Source organism: Arvicola amphibius, chromosome 5, assembly GCF_903992535.2.
Source record: "Arvicola amphibius chromosome 5, mArvAmp1.2, whole genome shotgun sequence".
NCBI classification, from domain to species: domain Eukaryota; kingdom Metazoa; phylum Chordata; class Mammalia; order Rodentia; family Cricetidae; genus Arvicola; species Arvicola amphibius.
In genome coordinates, this window is record NC_052051.1 from 50,326,548 (window position 1) to 50,343,652 (window position 17,105).

The 17,105-nt window shown below is 44.3% G+C and overlaps 1 protein-coding gene across 1 annotated transcript in view; it reads left to right on the top strand.

Annotated features, from left to right (window-relative positions):
• Positions 1-17,105, top strand: part of Fbn1 (fibrillin 1) — a 205,486-nt gene that overhangs the window by 90,805 nt on the left and 97,576 nt on the right. The window contains exons 7-10 of the mRNA XM_038330599.2: positions 2,556-2,753; positions 5,948-6,073; positions 13,850-13,975; positions 16,784-16,942. Coding sequence (XP_038186527.1) covers positions 2,556-2,753; positions 5,948-6,073; positions 13,850-13,975; positions 16,784-16,942 — 609 coding nt within the window. The remainder of the gene's footprint in view (positions 1-2,555; positions 2,754-5,947; positions 6,074-13,849; positions 13,976-16,783; positions 16,943-17,105) is intronic.

Here is a 17,105-nt window from a genome sequence, read left to right on the forward strand (position 1 = left end):
ACGAATTGGAAGTGATTTTGATGATACATAGTAAGAAACAGATTGAATAAATTACATCATAGTTTGATGAAAATTAGGCAACACTAAAACTCATATTTTGGAATAATAATTTCTTGGAGAAATATTTTGGCTAACATTTCCTGAAAGAAAACCAAAATTCTATCTTGCAAACAAGAGTATAATCATGTAATCATTATGTTGTGGCTTAGGTAATACACACATTAGAGATTATGTATAATGTGATCATATATAATCAAGAGTTTGTGTGTTGTTAGATTTCTTGCTTATGTGTCATTGCCTTTCCTAAATGTCTAAAGTAATTTCTTCATTTTGAGTAAAAGTACATGATAAAATATTAAATTATAAAAAGAAAAATTAACAGAGTAAAGAGACAGCCTGCAGGGAATTGATATCCATGATATATAAAGAATTCAAAAAACTAAACACCAAAAATGCCAAATCATTCCATCAATAAAGAGGCAAATTAACTGATCAGGCAACTTTCAAAAGAAAAACAAGTAGCAAACAAATACATGCAAAAAACCAAGTTACAAATTCTTTAGCCGCCAGCAAAATACAGCTCTAGACTACAACACTGCTAATCCATCTCGCCCCAGTCAGATGGCTGTTCCTGAGAAAACAGCAAACAAGAGACTGGCGAGGATGCAGAGGGAAGGAACCTTTACACGCTGCTGGTAGAATGTAAACACATACAGTCACTGTGGAAATGCTCGCAAAGCTGCCTTATCCAGCTGAAAACAGAGTGTCCGGCTGTACCACTCCTGGGTAAATGTCCAACAAGGTCTAAGTGAGGCCACCGCAGAGACACCCGCACATTGTCTTTATCAACTGGCAACTTGTGGAATCAGCTTACAGATCAAGTAATGTGTATATATGAACAGTAGAGTTTTATCCAGCCATAAAGAAGAAGAAAATTATGTCATTTTCAGGAAAATGGATGGAGCTGGAGATCTTATGACCGCAAAACAGCCTAGGCTCAGACAGCGATTACGTGTTGTCTCTCTTAGATGTAGAGCATGTAAGACACATGAACAAGAGAATAAGAAGAGTAATGGAATAAACAGGGACTAGAATACACAAGTATGAAAATCCTGTTTTTAAAATGATAAATAGATAAGAAGTATTTATTAAATATCCATGGGGCCAATTTTGTAAAGATTTCAGTGTCTCGTTATTGTGTGCGAATGGTTTTCTATCAGTCTACCGCAGAGTCCAGTGCTCTCTCTTTCGGGAGAACAAAATGAAGGCAAAGATTTTAGTCAGTGGATCAGTGGTAAATTTTTGAATCCATTTTAAACTTAGTAGTGACAGAAGATAACAAGCTTTGAAGAAATCCAGCACATTGCATTGGGTATCTGAGTATATCTAGAATTCAACTGCATGCATATTTAAAAAGCCAGTAGAGTGAAATCATATGTACCCATGCTGTAACATTGTATCAGTTCAGACAGGGGAAAGTGGATCTCAGTGGGCAACGGTACCTGCTGCCGAGTGTGGTACCTACATGTGACTCCAGGGATGAACGTTCTAGAAGGAGACAGCAGGTTCCCATAGCTTCTCTGTCTCCCACGTGCATGCCATGGCATGAGAGTCCCCCTCTCCACCTCACACACAAATTAATGTAAAAAAAATTAAACCATTTAAAACATGTCTGCATTTAGCATTTCTTTTTGACAGAAACTTCCAATGTCCTTTATCTAGATTTTGGCGTGTATCTTTGTGGTCTGCTGCCAACTATTGGACTGACTGTAGCCAGTCCTGAGAGACGACTTCAACCCCTCTCCTTCTTTCCCCCTACTTCGCCAAGACTTTGGGAACCACTACTCTACTCCCAGCTTTTCCATGATAACTTTTAAAAACCCACGTACCAATGGCAGGCTGAGGGTCTTGTCTCTCGGCGCTGCCTCAGTTAATTGACTATAACCATCACATTTTCGTCCCTGCTGTTTCTAAGGACAGGATTCCATCCTCTTCAGGACTGAATGACACTTGATGCATACATGTACCACAGCTACTTTATTCATCCATCAGCTCATAGACACATGGCTTGCTACAGTTCTCAGCAGTTATGGGAAATACCAATGACCATGGGAGTTTGGATGTTTCTTGAACACATGGCTTTCATTTCACTAAGTACCTGTGGTACATGAAGGGGCTGATGGAATATAGATACCTAGATATATAGATATATCTAGAATATAGATTCTCTAGACTGAGTCCAGTGATTGGATAGTTAAGGCCAGGATGCTGTCTTTGCCTCAGTGTACGGGGTTATAAAGAATTTCCCTAAATTCGTCTGACTCAAACAAAGGCATCAGCAAAGTAGACAGGACCCAACATTTTACTCCCCTTTGTAGGTGAGGAAAAGGGGTTTAGATGTGGAGCGATCCACTCAGACTTCAGAGTCAGTTTTGTGGAGCTGCTGGGAGTTTGTGTCCAAGCTTGGAGCTGAGCAGGATGGGGAAGAGCTGCCCCTCTGTGTGCTGGTCCTTGGTCTCCTGGACGTTGACCAGAGTCTTATTCTTCGTTTTCAGATTACAGAACAGGCCCGTGTTTTACTGTGGTCAGCAACCAGATGTGCCAGGGACAGCTCAGCGGGATTGTCTGCACCAAAACACTCTGCTGTGCCACAGTGGGCCGAGCCTGGGGCCACCCCTGTGAGATGTGTCCTGCCCAGCCTCACCCCTGCCGCCGTGGCTTCATTCCCAACATCCGCACTGGAGCTTGTCAAGGTAAGGCAACAGGAAGAACAGCAAACGCATCCTGTTCACTGGAAGGTTGTTCTCTAGCTGTGAAAAATGCCCTCTCCCCTGCCTGGGGCAGGGGGAGGGGGGGCAGACCAGCTGCTAAGAATGCCCCATCCCCTCCCTGCCTGGGGTGCAGGCCAGCTGCTGAGAAGGCTCCGTCCCCTGCCTGGGGGTCCAACCCAGCTGCGAAGAAGTCCCCGTCCTCTGCCTGAGGGTCCAGTTGAGGCCTCAGTAGCATAGTGCTTAGAGCCAGGAAGGTTGGCCGAGTCTGCCTTGCCAGCGGCCCCTCTGGCCCAGGAGTGGTTCCTTGTATGTCTGGCACAGGAGTAGCAACTGTGTGGGGGCGATGCCGGGCCTGATGGCGGTGCCATGTAGGAACACAGCGAACAAGGTAGTGGTTGTTGTTTTCTCTTCGCTTGAAACTCTGAGTCCTGAGCTCGAGGTTGTACTTAACTGACCTGGAGAAATTGCTCCTCTGGACATTCGACATGCTACATTATGCTTTTTTTTTCCCCTAACAAGTCAGAAATAAATTAGAATTGGTTTCACTGTTTTAAATACCCCCAGATGTTGCCTTAGCGCTCCTCTGCCCTCCCCTAGAATCCTGGTTTTGGCTGGGACTCTGTTCCCCCAGCTGTGTAAATTCTTTCATTGTCTGGATGTCTGGCAGGAAAGAGGAGGAAGTGAGCAGAGGCCACTCCACACTAAACTGATGGGCCCAAAACCTCCCGGGCTAGCTCTGCTTTCTTTAGATGTCTGCAGTACTTTTTTTTTTTTTTAAGATAACTGCAATATTTTCATAAAATTAAAAAAAAATGTGCTTTTCCTAGGGAAGTAGGTAATAGTTGGCTCTGTCCCACATGTTCATCCTGAAGGTTAGGACACAGGGAAACAGGATTTGAGCGATGCTCATCTGTGCTGTGGGCTGTACTAAATTGGATGTGCCTGGCTCCCTGGCACCCCTCCTCTGGATGCCCTTGAGTGTCCCTCTCAATGGTAGGAGCAGCAGAAGAGGTTTTGAAATCCTGGAATCGCAAGGACTGCTAGGAGTAAGCCTCTCCTTTGAAGTCTTATTTCTCTCATTCTTAGAAAGACTCCTTGAGTTTTGAGGAATTTGTTGGTCATTGTGTTTTGAAGTTGCTGATGCCCATGAATTGTTGGCAGTGACTAGGGAGGAAAGCCTCCAGTTCCCAGCTTCCTGTCAGTGAGCTGATGGTCAGAGGTTTGGGTGCCAACAGAAGTGAGGGAAGGGGAAGGAGAGAAGAAGAGAGGAGAGGGAAGGGGGACTCTCCTCGGCTTGTTATCAGTCTCCTACAGTCTGGATTTCCCCCAAAGTTGCTTCCTGTCCCCTCATGACTGCTTTTCAACATCTAAGGTGTAAATATAGCTTGATGAAAAGCCATGACTTCAAAATAGCAACTTATATGATCACTTGCAAAAAGAATTTCTTCTTTTGCTGGGAGAGGTTCTCAGAATGTTGTATGTGGCCAAGGGTGTCTCCTTGCTGGTGTTTCTAGGCCTTGGGCCGGATGGAGGCTGTGGGCTGTAGACTGACAGAGGCCTGTATATAGGTATAGCTTGGGAGCACGTGGTCAGTAGGGAACTGCCTTCATACACACTCCCTGTTGACCCAAAATCAGGATCAACACGAGTATCTAGAATTGTCTATCTGAATGTAAAGTTTGATTTCATTTTAATAAACATTCAGAAAATCCTGGTCAAAGATAAAACTGAAACTGGCTGTAAAATATAATCCAATTGTTTCGATATAGTTACCTGTTTGTGGGTCAGGATATTCCATTAAAATCATGGTACTTTTATACCCAAATATATATTTCCTCTCTAGTTTCCTTTTTACTGTGGGTGAGGTTTCCCAACAGCATAGGATAGACCTGCAAATGGTAGTTGTGTTGTTGCTTCTCCCAGCATCAGGACCTAAAGAGGGTACTGCATTCACAGATGTCTATGACAGAGTCCAAGAGGAAGAAACTTCAGGCTCCCGTTTAGCAAATCAGGATTTCCTGTGTTCTGAATGAAGAAATAGAGAGAATGCACTTGTATACATTGTCTTCACAATGGAATCCAGGCAGTCGGCATCATGGAGGAGGGGGTTTCTGTTGGGAAGGATAATTTGGGACTATCTATAGTACCTGAGCTTAGTCCCTAGGTTCCTAGATAGAACACTGAGCAAGATGGACCAAGTGTCTGCTGCGGGGAAGCTTATGTTGTTGAACAGCAAAAGAGATTCATTATTAGGATGTCAGTGTTGAAAACCAGGGCCAGGTGTTGCTAGACACTAGCTGGAGCAAAGTGGTGTCAGGACAGAGTCTAAGAGATGAGTCAGGATGAACCATGAAACTCCAACAGGGAGAATGTTCCAGAAAGAGGGGCCACAATTATACAACTCCAAGGCTGCACATCCATGGTGTATCTGAAGAAACCTGGGGAGAGGGGGAAAGCAGGAGGTGAGAGAAGACAGTGGAAGGCATGGACTTCCTTTGACTTAGCAGTAACAGGAAAGGATGTGACCTGGGCTTTGAAAGGTTCTTCCTGGTGTCTGCTCTGATTGATGAGCCCACACATTATCCAGCACAATTCTCCTTTCCAGCCCTGATGAAATTTTCCTGCCAAGACAGTTTTCCATAAGGTAAAGGGCACATAGATGTGAAGACACTGGCTATGGTGTGGTGACCTCTGGGTCTGGCTATGGTGTGGCAACCTCTGGGTCTGGCTATGGTGTGGCTACCTCTGGGTCACAAGTGAATTTGATGTTACCTTTGTCATTCAATGTAACACTTAAAGATAACGTTTATAGACGTGAATCACATGATTTTGAAGCCTACCTTAGATACTTTGAATTATTATTGAAAATCTGAAGCTAAAAATGACACAGTAAAAATGGCCATTTCCATCATTATATATTCTACTTTGCTGTGTCTAATAAAGTTCCAAAATTAATAGAAATAATCTCCTCTGCTTGCAGGGAGGCAGGGCTCCTTCTTATTGAGCGTTATTGACTAAGCTATGTTAATAACCTAGTTATTGTACATAATATATTCATAACAGTTGCTATCATCATATTCTAAAAGCTGTGATGGACGCCTTGGCATACATATAATTGTGATAAACTGTTAATCTTTCTTCTGCAATGAGTCTTTTTCTTTTCCCAAATCTGACAGATGTGGACGAGTGCCAGGCTATCCCCGGGCTTTGTCAAGGAGGAAATTGCATTAACACTGTTGGGTCTTTTGAGTGCAAATGCCCTGCTGGACACAAATTTAATGAAGTGTCACAAAAATGTGAAGGTAAGCAACCTCATGCTTTGCAGATACAGGGAATGGTGGGGGGGGGGGCAAACAAGATGGCATCAACAGCAAGCTTATTTATAGATTATATCCAAGACCTGTCTGTCTTCCCCATGAGAGTGTAAGTATAACCGTCCAGCAGGAATCATATGCCTCTGGAACCAGAACAGCCCCTACAGCTTGTTCTACTTTTATAGACACTAAATAAGAGGCTCATATGAATCAAATTAAATATTAAAACATGAAATATTTTAGGCTGATATTTGGTTTAAAATGTTCAAGATGAATGTTTTATATAGTTCTAAAGGCATAAATTTAAATTTGATCATTAGATATCATTCAAAGTTATACCACTGATATTTTCTAGCAAAAATGTGGGCTTTTGAGGGTGGTTTGACATATTGACATTAATATTGGTGCTCCTAGTTAGAATTTAGGATTTTCTTTTCTGGACCACAACATATTGTCTACCGAACGAAAGCTTTCTAATGTTCACCAAGCAAAAAACGTGACCTGAAGTAGAATTTCCTATTTGTGTTTAGTTTATAGAGTAGGGTTCTACTATGTATACACAGGCGACATGTTGATGCCTGCCACTACTGTTGCATGCAGAAGTGGGCTGGCTTCCAGTGCAGTAGTTTGCTTTTGAGATGGAAGCATCCAAAACATATGTAGACAGCTCTGAGTTTTTATTTTTTGCTGGGTTCATGGAGGAGTATGGTCGGAAAGCCTTGGAGCAACAATCAAAGATTCATCTGTATCAAGCTCAGAGAAAGCTGGTCTTTTCTTAGCCTCTCCTCCCACCAGGTATGGCCTGAGGTTTCACGTCAAAGTCTGTGTTTTTTGTTGAACACAGTTGTGTTATTTACCTTCTTAGACTCCAGAAGAGAAACAATTCACTCAAAGTAGATTTCTCTTGTGCTTCTAGCCTCCTTGTGGATTCTCCAGTCTGTCAAAACAACAGAAGACAGCTTCTGATATGACGTATGATCAATAAACTGCGGCCTGACTTTAATGTTGCTCGCCCAGAATGGAACTACTTAGTTATCATAGAATTGCCTTTGTGGGTTAGGGTGATTTTTTTTAAAAATATTAATTGACATCATTTATAATTGCAGCTGCAATCAAGTATGTTATCCTCAGTTATTTCAACTGTGGAGCCATGAGACAGTTTAGTTCCTGTCTCATGGAAATCAGGCTTCATAAAATCATACCATGTTTTAAAGAATAGTAATAGTGATTTTCTCTAGCGGAATGGGTTTGAGAAGCTGTAGATGTAAGTGCGCGCAGGAGAGTGTTGGTGCTCACAGGGCAAAGGCCTGCTCCACTTTTCTCCGTGTTGAGTGAAGCCGTTCTGGCAGCTGCAGGGCTTCCTTTGGACTCTGGTCCTAATTGAGTGGGTTGTATTGACACTTTTTCCTAGATGAGAACTATTATCTCTAATATTTTTTCTCTCTTTCTCTCTCTCTCTCTCTCTCTCTCTCTCTCTCTCTCTCTCTCTCTCTCTCTCTCCTTCTCTCTCTTTTATGAGACACTTACCCTGTAGCCCTGACTGGCCTGGAACCTGCTATGTAGACCAGACTAGCCTCAAACTGACAGAGGTCCACTGGCGTCTACCTTCTAGGTGCTGGGACTAGATATGGACCACCATGCTGAGCTTTCATTCTAATTCCTAATACTTAGAACTATTTAAAAATATTTGGGCATGGATACTCAGTCATTATTACGGGTGTCCTTCGTGATGGTGTAATGAGGTTCCTTGCACGTAGAATCCATTTCAACAACGGGTTATGCCTAACATTTTAAAGCTTTTCTCAGCTTACTATACTGTGCAACTCTATACTATGTTATAGTCAGCTTTAGGGTTTAGGGCAGGGGAGACCATATGGCCTGTCTAGCCTGTGTTTTGTCTTCTAGAACCACAGTGACTTCCAGCCCAAGCAAAAAATTTTCTGCCTTTTGCTTTTTGCTTGACTAAAACAGTTAGCAGTCAGGAATAGTCCACGGGTGTGTATCATGTAGAAGATACAGATGTAATGGTCACACTTAAAAACAAGGAACTCAGATCTTTTTATTAATGCTTAAAAAAAAAAAACCCTACTTTGTGATATATCTAATGGATTAAAAACTCAACCTGAGAATTATTTAATATTTCTGACAACTAAACCAGATTCTCGAGTGCACTTGGGAATCTGAAGCCAGACAGAGAACAGGGCCCTTTGACTAGAGCTCGTCTCTCCTCTGCATACATAATACAGTTACATTGAATTAGGTGGTGCTTTTTCCTGTCTCTATTTTTCTATGCAAATTGACATCAGATAGGATATTTCCTTGTTAGTTACCCCTGTGCTCCGACCTGGGCCTGGTTGGAACATTGTTGACCTATCTTGGCCCCGGGGTAGAAACGTCATCAGAAAGTCTTCCCAGAACCCTCTGCAAGCTGGATTCTTTCCTTCAGGCCTTTTATTGTGTTTCAGTTAGGGCAGCACACTTGGGGAATGGCACTGTTTGGGCACAGGCTTCCCTCTGTGGTCAAGGGAGGGAGCCTAGCAAATCTAGGTCACAAACATGAAGAGGAAAAGAGACCCTGCAGGGACTAAAGAAGAGGACCTGCATAATGGCGTCTTCGTTCTGTGCCCGTGTGTGAGTCAGCTTTTCGTTACTATGACGAGACACCCGAGGCCATCAGCTTAAGAGGAGGAAAGGGTTACATGTATATATGTGTTCTGTACCCATGGCGCACATGTGGAGGTCTGAGGAGTAGGCAGGAGTAGGCTCTTGCCTTCCATTGTGTGGGTCCAGGGGTTCAGTCTCAGGCTCAGCAGTAAAACCTGCTGAGCATGGCACTGGCACTGTGGCCGGCCTTTAAACTGTGCTTTCCTTTGACTTAGAAGTAAAGAAATCATGCAGTTCTTATAGTAATAATAATAAAGCCACTTCAGCCCAGCCGGTGTTAGCAAATTCCCAAGATGCCCACTACCAGCGCTCCACTGCAGGGTGACTTTATTTGAAGGCTTTTCATGAGAGTGTCCTCTTCAGAATTCTCCCCTTATTATATCTTTCTAAGCCCTAACAAAACACTGTAGCATAAGGTTTAATAAATACACTTTAGAACAGTTAAAATGCAAATTAATAAGCCGTAGCTATTCAATATTAGATTTTAAACATTTGTAAATGTCAAAGACAGATTTATAGCTGTGATTTGGGTGAGGCTCACAGGCACCTTCTTGCTAGTTTCTCTGATGAGTGCGGAGCTGAAGGAGCTGTGTGCTGCAGGAGCAGATGCACCTCCCCCTTCTGAAAACCCAGCCCACATGTGCATAGGTTACTGTGGGAGGAAATTAAGAAACAAAAAAAAATGTAGTTAAGGGATTAAATTTTATTTCTGGAAGGAGTTAATGATTAACCTTTAATGTTTGGGGATTTAGATTATCATCAGCCCAGTCTCCAGCAACCCTATGAGCACAGCACGATGCAAAGGAATTTTAAAATGCTTGGGACTTCTCTTTATGACAGTCATGCCATAGTTACCTAATGGCTATTTGCTTTTGGACTTCCTGTCATCTTGGGCACCAATGAGCATCCCTGGGGCTGTTTGACCCATAACCACAGGTGGAACTCCTGGTGGCTGTGCTCACCTTTCCACCCAGCGTAGTTATCCCCTTGCACAGTTAATGGTATAGACTAAAGAGCCTTGTGAGTGAGGTGGACCTGGGCCTGGGCCTGAGCCTGGGCCTGTTAAAGTCCTACTTCTCGTTATGGTCTTAGTTACATCAGGTGTCAGCTCTGCCAACAAGCTGATAGAGGCTCTTTTCAGTTCTTTAACCCAGACTCTGCCTCTCCACTTACTCTTCCCAGTTGTGATCTGTGACTTATGATATCATTATGTGGCTAAAGCAGCATTGACTGTCTGCTTGTCAATTGAAGGTTTCTTATAAACTGCATTTGTGCAGTAAAACCAAGTTCACCGGTGCATAAATCTGTAGTGTCAACTGCTACAGTGTTTAGACTGCTCCCCAATTCCCACCTGGACAGTAATGGAGACATCCAGGATCAGGCAGTTGGTTCTCTTGTCAAGCCACTCTTGTGGACTGAGTTCTGGATACCCAAGTGTCCAGGAGTTATCTTCCTTGGTGCCGAGACAGGCAGGTTCCATCAAGTCTGTTCTTCCCATGCAGAGCCCAGGATAGGGATGTGGAGTAGGGAGGAAGAAAAACCTGGTGACCACAGGTGAAGCAGGAGAACAGGGGCAGAGGACTGGCAGCTGGTGAGGAGGAGGGAACTGCCGGCAGCTGTTGTGGCTAGTGTAGCCGTCAGGGGAGCTTCTCACCAGTTAGCCATGCCTTTCACTTCCAGCCTTAAGGATATCTGGAGAGGTGTTCAGACTGCAGAAGTAGCTCTTGCCTGCCAGTCCCCACTGCACCCAGCAGGCCTCCTAAACTGTTGTCCGTTCATGACTGGTATTTGATAAAAACTGGTTTATGGAAACCATACTCAAGCCACTGGTTTTAGATTCTGTTTCTTGGGATGCCTGAAATTCTCCTAAAAGGAGATAAGAGTAGGGCTGTAGGAGCCTGGGAAGGTAATGTACCAGGAGGAAGAGGGCTAGCCTGTGACTCTAGTTAAGATGCTTTGCACGTAACCCGTCCCTTAAGGCACTTCCACCCCATCTGATGATGAGATCACAATTCCCCCACCCCCAGCCCCATTGTCATTCTGAAGCCATGCAACTGAGATCAAGGTGATTCATGAGAGTAGACGGCAGAAGAGCAGGTCACCGGGGGCGGGACATTCGAGAATTCAAAAGTATTTGCACGCCTTTGTGTGTGACAATTTTGTCTCCTCCTGTTTCACCTTGGTGGGTGAACATTAAGGTGTATGTTCCACTAGAGCTCCTGACTGGTAGCATTTGAGGACATACGGCAAAGCTGGACTTCTCTAGCCCTAGCCAGCTGGTGACTTGGGTTTGCCATCACTGCAAATGATGAACCTGCTTGCTTCCCTTCGCCCCCTGGCTTGACCTTGGCCTAAGCATGTCAGGAGTACTGATATTTTTGAGGCATGATTTTACCTGGTTGCCCAGGCTGGCCTTGAATTTTGCCTGTAGCCTAGGCTAGCCTTTAACTCTTGAGTCTTCTTCCTGACTCCCAAATAGCTGGGAAGAGAGGCCCGCCCCTCCAGGCCTGGATCTTTTCCTACTTCAAGCTTTATTTCTTGTTAGTTTTCTGCAGGCCTTGTTAGTTTTCAGTGTGAGACAAGCACACCCAAGCATCAGACATATGGAAGTCAGGTCCCATAACCACACCAACATGGCAAGGATTAGCTGACTTAGAATTTTCGACATGCCCTGGCTCTCAGCACACTGGAACTCTCATTGTCGTCACTGTTGCTATTTTTAACAGATGATGCCATTGTCACTGGTTGGCAGGTGGAAGATATTACCACATCCTGCCAAAGTTAGTTATGTTTCCAAAATAACTTTTTCCTGATCATTATGGTATCTTAATCTCTTTGGATATTGATGTATTATGCTAAGTGGCTTAACCAACAATGCTAGCATTTGTCTCTGTTAATAGGCTGGAAAGCTATTTTAATAGATCATCACGTGACCTTCGTTAAGCATATGTGATGCTAACATTTGAGGACCCTTTAGAAAGGCACCCTGGGAAATTACCACGACCAAACACCATGACAGGCAGCTTACAAAGGAAAGCACATTATTTGCGACTCACAGTTCTGGATGTCTGGAGTCGTGGGGAGCATGGCAGCAGGCAGGCAGACACGGGACTAGAGTAGCAGCCGAGAGCTCACATCCGGATCCACAAGTACGAGGAAGAGAACCTGGGAAAGGTGTGGGCTTTTGAGACCTCAAAGCCCACCCCCAGTGACACACATCTTCCAACAAAGCCACACCTCCTAATTTTTCTCAAACAGTTTCTCCAACTGGGGACCAGGTACACAAATCTATGAGTCTGTTGGGGCCACTCATTCAAATCACCACAACGTCTTGCCTTGCAGTTGTGTCGTTAAATGAGGTTTGAAGTTTTGCAGGCTCATCAATAGACTGACTCTGTGCTCGGAGTAAGTGGGACAACAGAAAGACAGGAGGATACTGAAAACGGAGCTGTTGTAAGGAGTCTAGGGGCACGGTGCTGGGTCTTCCACTGTGCCACGGCAGCATCCCTGCCAGGCTGCTTCTCTCCTGGAAGAGCTTTACTGTACCAGCTGCAGTTTCACAGTGATGGTGCCGGGTACCAAAGCTTTGACTCTGTGCTCCGTGAAATTATCGCGTCAGCCTCTAGGCTAACATATAAGAATGGTGGCTTTGCTTTTCACAAGGCTAAGCAGCGTGGAGATTGGTGTCACTGCCGACTTTGTGACTATAAGGGTCAACTTGAATGAGAATATGCATGAAGGGATGAGAATGTACTTGAATGTGGTCCACTTAGAACCCTGTTTTGTTTTTAAATGAAGAAGAGCCCGTGGACTGGAGGAAATGTTTCTATTTCATGATCCTAAGCCTTCCTGAGTGCCAGCAATGCCAGCCTGGCTGCAGTGGTTCCTCCAAGAGGCCTGGGAAAATCCTGTCTTTCCTTGGCACAGTGTAGGCTGCCCTTTGAGCTTGTCATAGGTAGTACAGTGTGCTCCCTATCTCTTCGCCTTTCTTCCCTGCCACTGTTGATCCACATCAGTGAGAGTTTGGGCATTTGAAAACCTCCTTTTGAGGAAATGGTTAGATTTTTTTTCAAATGGAATGCTGATTGTTTCCTTGGAGGAGACCAGTGGCCTCAGGCCCTAGCAGCTGATCCACTTTGGCCTCTATAGCACCCAATATATTTGTTAAGGGATTTCCTTAGGATTAGTATGTGGGGAAAAGAGGGAGAAATGGGCAGAATGTGAGGACAGATCGGGTGAGCTTTGTACATCCCAGGAGCAGCATCAACTGATGGCAGAGGCTGCTGTGGCAAAAGTAGCCTGGGTGGTGTTGAGTCAAGTACCCGTAAGATCTCTACTGATGTCTCTCGTTTCATTGAGATGACCGAACTTTTACCCATCTTCCATGATTTCCTATTAGATATGGGGTACCTGGGCAGGGTGCAATCTCAGTCAAAGTATCCCTATACAGCTCAACAATCCCTGACAGAACCAAAAGTCAAAGACGGTCCATTGACCCCGTCTCCAACAGCAGAGGCAGTAAGTCCTTCCTTGAAGAGGAAACTGACTCCAGTACCCAGTGTCTAGTCCACTCACTGAATACACATCCTTCCAACAGAGGATCATCATCATGCTCATTTGGATGTGCTTCTGAGAAACACTTCCTACCCCTAGTCTGATTACCCCAAGTCACCCACTCCTAAGCAGTGCCCATGCCACAGAGTCTCCTCTGAAGAATCGAAGTTTCTGCCCTGTGGGAAATCTGATTGAAAACAAATACAGAAAATGTTGAGGGATATAGAATAGTTAGCAGAGGAGTTTAATGTAGTACAAAATATACATAGAAAGAGAGGCTGTCAAAATGAATGCATTTGGAATAGAAGCACACCTGCTAGCCTGTTAGTGTCAGGTTCTAAAGAGGGTGGGCTCCTTTGGCTCCATCTCTTGAATTTGGTAAACCCTCGGGAACATCTGCCTGAATAGGCTCTTCCCTGGGTAGCTTTAACTCGGGGCAGACTAGTGCTTCCTGGGTCTGAGCTTCCCAAGCACTCCGTCTGCGTCTGTGTAACCATGCAGCTCCTATCATTCCCTCCAGGTAACAGGAGCTCCCTTCTATTGCAGATATCGACGAGTGCAGCACCATTCCCGGAGTCTGTGACGGCGGAGAGTGCACAAACACAGTGAGCAGTTACTTCTGCAAATGTCCCCCGGGATTTTACACCTCTCCTGATGGCACCAAATGCATAGGTGGGTTGAATTACAAGCACGGATTTTATACATCATGACCATCTCTCTGGCTAAGTTTGCTAACGGAGCAGTTGAGGGGAAGATGAGCATTTGTGGAAATGCATTCAGCAATGGAGCATCCTGTTGGGTGGTAGCAGCATCTTGTGTCCTTGTTCATGGATTTGTTGCCGATGTCCTCAGCGCGTGAGTTAAGGCTCAGTTGTCTTTCTATGACTGCCTTTAGCTGTGTTGTATCTCTATGGCCACCTTTAGTCACTTCCCAGAATCTATGCTAATCTAGGTCTGACATCTCGTAATAATCTTTAATTGACCTGGCTTCTATACGATCTACTTTGTCCCATTTACCTTCCTAAAATAGTGATTTGTTTAAATAACATTCTTGCTCAAACATCTCAGGTATTTTTCACCAGGACACAACTAGCGATCTTTGATCTGTGTCCAGTGATTCTACATACACTGCAGCCATCAGTACCTACATATATACATACATACTCCAGGTAAGGCAGCACATGCACGCACCCATATGTGTGTGTAGCACGTGCTACACAAATACGCACACACACACACATGCACACACACACGCACATGCACACACACACGCACACACACACGCATGCACACACACACGCACACACACTTCAGGCATGGCAGTTCTACTTTTACTGGTTTTGGTGTTTTGCTTGCATGAAGACAGAAATTGAATGACGGTTTAATTTATTCATTTTTTTAAAAAACTTATTTTATTTTTAATTATGTGTATGTGACTTCATGCACGTGTGAGCTCAGGTGCCGGTGGAGGCCAGAAGAGGGTACTGGACTCCCCAGAGCTGGAGTCACCCGGCGGTTGTGAGCCTATTGGTATAGGTTCTGGGAACCAAGTTCAAGTCCTCCCTCTTCTGTGCCGTTTGTAAATCAGTGGCTGCCAGTAACCCACAAGCAGCTCGTCATTTCAGCCCCAACGGTCCCCACTTTACCGCACTGATCAAGAGTCTTTGATCCGTTGATTTAACATACTAGTTGGCCAGATCTGTAACAACTTGGTATCAGTTAATTTTCAAAACAATAGGCATTAACCCATTAAGAGTTTACCCTTGGCAGCTGTAGGTCCCAGCTTTGCTCGGAAGGAGAAACCAGCAATCTGCAAGTTACATGCACGCATTTTACAATCTGGTTAAGTATTTACAATGGGGTTGGACCACCAACTCCATTCGAAGCTGGGATGCAAACCAGGCTTGAGAATCTCTGCCCATTCTTTAAAGTCTTTGGGTTCCATGCCCAAAATATGTACTATCCTAGCACATAAAACATTAGACGCTTGGAGGCTTTTAAAGTTAGAATGTACAACTCCCATTTTCCCACCATTTTCCTGGAGAGGCAACCATCCCAGGGCCTCACAGGGCAGGTTTGTCTGCACACAATCAGACTTCTTCCTGGATCTGGCTGGAATGAGATCCATTCTTGCTGAGACAGCTGTCCAGAAGTACAGGAACCAGGACCAACACTGTCTGGGAATTACATCTATGCTTGCTGGGGGTAGAAGTACCACTCCAAAATCGTCTCGTGCCTGTGATGCTCACCCTCAGTCTTTTCCTAGGGTTGGTTTAGGTTGGCCTACCCTTTTTTGCTTAAAATAAGGTAAATGTTCCTAAATTATGCACATTTATTTTTATACGTCTCATCAATAAAGCCATCAATATTTGAAGGCTTTGTATTCTAAGAATGACTCAGGCAACAAGTGTATGTGGGTGACCCTCTGTGGCAAGACTTGCTGCTTAATAGATTTATGGCAGGTAAGGATGGGGTTTTGACTGCGGAAATGTCTTTATGCATGCCATTCCTGCGTATCTTATTTTAAATGAGAAGCATATTGCAGATATTGTTTACTTTTCACAACTTGATTATGTGTCAGACTGTACAGAGATGTGTTTGGCTTGGAGAACCACACCCTCCACTTGTGTAGATCACGACAGGCATTTGCACTTGGTTATGTGTCTCCTCTTTTTACAGGGCCCTGTCTTTTCCTGTGTCATAAGCTCTTTTTGGTAGCTGAGAGTTGTACTATATAGTGTGTCAGCTGTTGTCATGACAATCAGACATGATGTCATCCAATAAAAGCGATCTATAGGAGTGTGTCTCCCCATGCTGCTTCCACAGAATGCTTTTCTGCCAAAAAGCAAAGAGCTCATCTAGAACTGTTGGGTCCTATAGGACTAAACGTCTACAGTCATTGATGTTTTGGGAATTTGTTAATAATTAACCCTTTGAAAAAATTAGTCAACGCCTCAGAACAAAAGGGAACCCGATTAATAGATATTAGATCTGGCTGAAAACTGGTTCATCCCTCCAGATGCAACCTCACAAGTCTGGGGCACAATTTCAGACAAAATTCAATGCCACAGATTAATGTTGTTTTAAATGCATTTATATTAATATTTGCCTAATGCCAGTTGAATTAAGTAGTTTAAACCAAAGACAACCCAGTAAGTCTTTAATATAAAAACAGGTTTTTAGGAATACCTGTCTGCCACCACCAATGCTTTCCTTAGTTGTGTTTTCTATGGCACATTGATTTTAACCTTTTCTTCCCACCTTGGGTGTGAAATATGGAATTTTGGCTAAGTGCCCCTGTGTGCAAGGGTAAGGGGCAAGCCATACTGGGCCAGTGGGATGTTTGGCTCTTCCTTTTTAGGACACACGCTCATGGGTCAGTCTGTCATAGCCCCAAGGTGAAGCATAGAGGTGTGGAGGCAGAGGAGTGTCATCTCAAGCTCAAACCAAAGGCCACATGTGTTTTTGTTGTTTTCTCAGATGTTCGCCCTGGCTACTGCTACACCGCCCTGACAAACGGACGCTGCTCTAACCAGCTGCCTCAGTCCATCACCAAAATGCAGTGCTGTTGTGACGCTGGCCGGTGCTGGTCTCCGGGGGTCACCGTTGCCCCCGAGATGTGTCCCATCAGATCAACTGGTAAGAGTCTGTCTATATCATCTATAGCCTATCTGCCCGTGGCAGAGTGTGCAGTACAGATCCAGGTGATACGCAGGCAAATAAAGGAGAGTCCAGAACATTTAAGTGTGGGCATGGAGGAATCCCCCAGACGTTTCTATATCCGCTGGCAACTTAGTTCTCT